Source organism: Episyrphus balteatus, chromosome 3 (genome assembly GCF_945859705.1).
Source record: "Episyrphus balteatus chromosome 3, idEpiBalt1.1, whole genome shotgun sequence".
NCBI classification, from domain to species: domain Eukaryota; kingdom Metazoa; phylum Arthropoda; class Insecta; order Diptera; family Syrphidae; genus Episyrphus; species Episyrphus balteatus.
In genome coordinates this window covers 109,584,660-109,589,798 of record NC_079136.1, presented here as the reverse complement: position 1 = coordinate 109,589,798, position 5,139 = coordinate 109,584,660, and the positions used below count along the sequence as shown (strand labels likewise).

The 5,139-nt window shown below is 35.6% G+C and overlaps 1 protein-coding gene across 1 annotated transcript; it reads right to left on the bottom strand.

Annotated features, from left to right (window-relative positions):
- Window positions 1-422: 422 nt before the first annotated feature.
- LOC129915186 (uncharacterized protein K02A2.6-like) lies at window positions 423-4,853 on the bottom strand. The gene is made up of 2 exons (XM_055994660.1): window positions 4,844-4,853; window positions 423-4,603 (listed from the first exon to the last, which is right to left on the bottom strand). Exons 1-2 carry the CDS (start codon window positions 4,851-4,853, stop codon window positions 423-425), a joined length of 4,191 nt encoding a protein of 1,396 aa, XP_055850635.1.
- Between the last annotated feature and the right edge of the window lie 286 nt (window positions 4,854-5,139).

Genomic DNA, 5,139 nt, shown 5'->3' with positions numbered 1-5,139 from the left:
GTGGGTGTTATATTTTAAGTAAAAGGCAGAGAGATGTTCTTAAGTAAGAATGAGTTTATTAACTAACTTTATTTAATCAAGTTTCTATTCAATGACATTCGTTTTAGTGTAAGCATATATAAAGTATGATAACAAGAGAGAGAGAGATATATGGTATTTCATGTGTGTATAAGACATTACATTAGATATACAACATGCCCCTTTTTATGGTAAAATATAATTTCAGTAATTCAGATTTTTTTATTTTATTTTACTTAATACATGTATCTGGGCAAGTTTAATTAATATAATAACATTATATATATATATATATATACTTAGATTCTAAGTTTCAATTACAATTATTTTTTTCAGATTTCAGGTTTAAATAAATATTTGTATTTGAGTTGTACACGAGATTGGAAACATTAATAAAAAGCAATTCAATTTTTTACTACTCGTTTACCGGATCTCAATGTCAATGTATCTTTGGGTTGTTCCGATTCGATCGCTGTTTGGCTCTTACTATTACTTACATCATCTGTTTTATCAATGATTATGTCTCTTTTATTGCGGCGATACTTCTTACCGTCTGCATCCTTTACTATGACAGATCTTGGCATATCCGTGATCTCCACTACCTTGCCCTTTTTCCACGGTTCGTTAGGCATTTTTTTGAAATATACTGGTACTTTTTCCATAATTTCAGGACGTTCTTTGGCGTGTCTATCATATGCTAATTTCATTTTTTGTTGGTATTGTTGAGTTTGCTGTCTATACAGAATGTCATCTGTAAGCGATTGTTTGAGTTCCGATTTGTTCAATGGAATTCTGGTTCTGAGCTTACGTGCCATTAATAGCTGTGACGGTGAATACATAAGATGTTGTGTTGTTCGGAGGTTGAGGAGACCTAGGTACGGGTCCGTATTTGTTTCCCTACATTTAGTTAGGAGCTTTTTTACGGTTTGTATAGACCTCTCAACTAATCCGTTCGATTTCGGATAGTATGGACTGCTTGTCGTGTGATCAAATTTCCAATCATCTGCGAAATCCTTGAACTCAGCCGAATTAAAGGGTGGACCATTGTCTGATATGACTTGGGATGGTATTCCATGTCTTGCAAATATTGATTTGAGATTTACAATAATTTCACTGGCTTTGTATGACTTGAGTTTTGCAATTTCAATGTATTTCGAATAGTAATCAACTAATAAGAAATACAACTCTTTTTTCCATTCAAAGAGGTCAAGGCCTACCTTCTGAAATGGAAGATCTGGCAATTCGTGCGGTATTAGTGATTCTTTACGATTGTTGTTTAGATATTTAGTGCAGGTCTTACAGTTTTCGACAGATTTCTGTATGTCTGCATTCATGCCCGGCCAAAATACTAAACCTCTGGCACGGCGTTTACTTTTTTCGATTCCAGGGTGACCATCATGAATGTATTTCAAAATCACATCGATGAGTGCTGATGGAATCATCAGTGCTTGGCCTTTAAATATCATTTCATCGATAACTGATAATTCATATCGATAACCCCATAACGCTTGAATTTCAGGACTTAACTTTTTTCTATTTTCGGGCCACTGACTTTGAATTAATATTCGTACCTGCTGCATTGTTTTGTCTCGCGCTGTTTCATTTACAATTTGTTTCAACATTGGTTGTGATATGGCTAGACTCGATTTTATCAATCCGACGTGGATTTTAATTTCTCTATCCATCTGACTTTCCTCTTTGTGACACAGTGGTGCCCGCGACAACATGTCGGCTACTAATAATTTTCTTCCAGGCTTATATACCACTTCCAGATCATAGAATTGTAAGCGGAGCATCATTCTTTGTAACCTAGCCGGTACATGAGCTAGTGCCTTTTTGAAAAGTGGAATCAGTGGTTTATGGTCGGTTTCCACCAATGTTGTTTGTCCATATATGAACTGATGATATTTTTCGCAGCTAAAGAGAATAGCATATAGCTCCTTCTCAATTTGCGCATAATTTCTCTGACACTCTGTTAGAGTTTTAGATGCGAAGGCTAACGGACGGTTATCTTGTAAAATACATCCACCGACTGCAAATTGCGAGGCATCCGCTGATATAACAATTGGCTTAGACGTGTCATAGTATGCCAGGACAGGTGGCTCTGTGACTAAAGACTTGAGTTTAGAGAAGACTTTTTCCAAGGATTCATTCCATTGGAAGACTATATTTTTCTTGAGCAATTGTCTTAAAGGCTCAGTTTCGTTAGACAAATTTTGAATGAAAGATCCGAAGTATGTTATCATTCCCAAAAATCGATGTACATCTTTGACACAGGTGGGTGACGGCATGTTCAAGATTGCTTCGACTTTTTGCGGATCTGTATGAATACCAAGTTCATTGAAGACATGCCCAAAATATTTCACTTCAGTCAAGCCAAACCTACATTTGTCTTGATTAAGTTTAAGACCAGCTTTATCCATTCGTTCTAGCACCCTCATAAGTTTTTCATTGTGTTCTTGAATACTGTTGCCGTAGACAAGTATGTCGTCAACATAGACAATAACATCCATACCAATAAACATTTCGGTCATCACACGGTGAAAAATTTCTTGGGCTACCTTCACCCCGTACGGCATTCTAAGAAATCGATACCTCCCAAAAGGTGTGTTAAAGGTACACAGTTCAGAGCTTTTATTATTCAGTTTAAGCATCCAATACGCTTTACTAGCATCCAATGTAGAGTAATATTTTGAACCAGATAATTTCGACTTGATATATTCAATACTGGGGATGGGATAGTGTTCCCGCTGAAGGGCTTTATTGAGGTTTCGCGGATCTAAACAAAGCCGTAGTGAGCCATCTGCTTTTTCTACCAAAACTATTGAACTGACCCATGACGTTGGGCAATTGACTCTAGCTATGACTTCGTTTTGTTCCATTCTATCTAACTCCGTCTTCAGTTTATCGTGTAACTGAAATGGAATTTTTCTCGGAGCATCAATAACTGGCATCACTTCTGTATCAATTTTTAAATTAAACTCTCCTTCCAAACAACCTAACCCCTTGAACAATTTATTAAATTCTTTAGGAATACTTTTGATGATATGATCTGATTCATCTTGAATTTGATTGACGGTTCCTACGTTCCGATGTACCAATCCTAATCTGACGCAATCAAACTTTCCAAGCACAGTTGCGACATTTTCTTTTACGATAAGAAAATCTATGTATGTGCTTTTCTCCTCCATCTCGCTCAAAATGGCGTTGACAGAACATTGACCCAAAACATTGACAGTTGACCCTCCAAATGCTCTCAAGTTTCCAAAGCATTTGTTAAGAATTATTTGTTTGTTATAATTGATTGAACTAAATGTGCATAAAGACATCACATTTGCTTCTGCACCCGTGTCTAACTCTACTTTGATTTGCTTTTCATTAATTTGAATAAACTCTGTAAAATTTGTGTTAGTTTTACTGTTATCTACATTAGACTTAAATGATTCTTGTAAATTAAGTGTGCCTATAAAAAAATCAATATCTTCATTTACATCAACACTACTTTCTGATTTGTTATCAATATTAAGAGATTGGACTTTATTTGACTTACAATACTTAGCGAAATGATTTAAACCTTTACATATATGACATCGTTGACCAAGGGCTGGACATTTGGTGCGGTGGTACCAGTTTCCACATCGCTCACATCTCTTGCCTGATGACTCGTTTTCTTTCACGTTAGATTTGGTTTTGTTGCTGTGGTAACTGTTGCTCTTTCCGCTATTCCCCTGCTTGGACTGTTGCTGCTTGTTGTTGCCTTTGGATATTTGTGGCCTTGGACTGCTGCTGCTGTGTTTTTGTACGTAATTTATGTTGCTTTCCGAATGAACTGTGACTGTGGACATCTCTTGTGACTGTGATTGACTAAGAATGTACGATTTCGCACGTTTTTCTGTTTTTTCCAGAGTAAGATCATCTATATCGAGTAAAAGACGTCTTAACTTGTCATCAGTTAAACCAATTATGAACACATCTCTGACCATGCTATCTTGGAGTGTGTCATATTCACATGCTAGAACTAATTCCTTTAAATGAGTTAGGAACTGATCTATTGTTTCGGCTGTCTTTTGTCTCGCAGACAAAAACTTATAGCGCTCAAATACTATATTTGTTCTTGGATCACAATGACTTCCAAACTTCTTGACTACTTCGTCAAACGTTATACTTTTTGGAAACGTGTTGTATATACGCAGGCCATCATCTCCGATGTAAGAAAGAATAGCAGTTACTTTCCTTGCATCTTCTTTTATGCCCACTAGATCCAGAAAAATCTCCAACTTTTGTATCCAGAACTTCCACGCTGCACTCAAGTTTGGCTGATTGAAATTCATTTCTTTCGGTGGTTTTGCACCAAAAGAAAACTCCATTTTGTTTTGTGTCGTGTGGCTATTCGATGAATTTGCACTTCTTGGTGGAAGCGGCGGTGGCGTTGCTGGTGGTGGTGGTGACGGTGACGGTGGCTGTGGCGACGGGCTTTCTTCTTGCTCCCCTGGGGACTCCAGACTTTCGTCTATAATTTGGATGCTGGAATCCAATGATATCCCAGAGCCAGCTTCAGGATCTTTGACGATTTTATCCAGCTTTACTATTCAATGCACAAGCACATGTGGTTTTTGACAATTTTTTTTTTTTTTTTTTTTTTTTTTTTTTTTTTGGTTAGGCTATCGAAATGGACTTTGTAAAACTGCTTGACTATTTTCTTTTACTTTTATTAATTTTTTTTTTTTTTTTTTTTTTTTTTTTTTTATAGACACTTATTTTATTGTTTGACTATTTGACTTTTATATTTTTTTTTTTTTTTTAGATTATCATTTCAGATTCACACCTGACACCATGTTATATTTTAAGTAAAAGGCAGAGAGATGTTCTTAAGTAAGAATGAGTTTATTAACTAACTTTATTTAATCAAGTTTCTATTCAATGACATTCGTTTTAGTGTAAGCATATATAAAGTATGATAACAAGAGAGAGAGAGATATATGGTATTTCATGTGTGTATAAGACATTACATTAGATATACAACAGTGGGCATAACACGATATTAAGTATTTTGTTTTTTTAGAAGTCTGTTAAATGTTTCGTTTTTTTTGTTAAAACAGTTAAAAAAAAAGTTTCATTTTA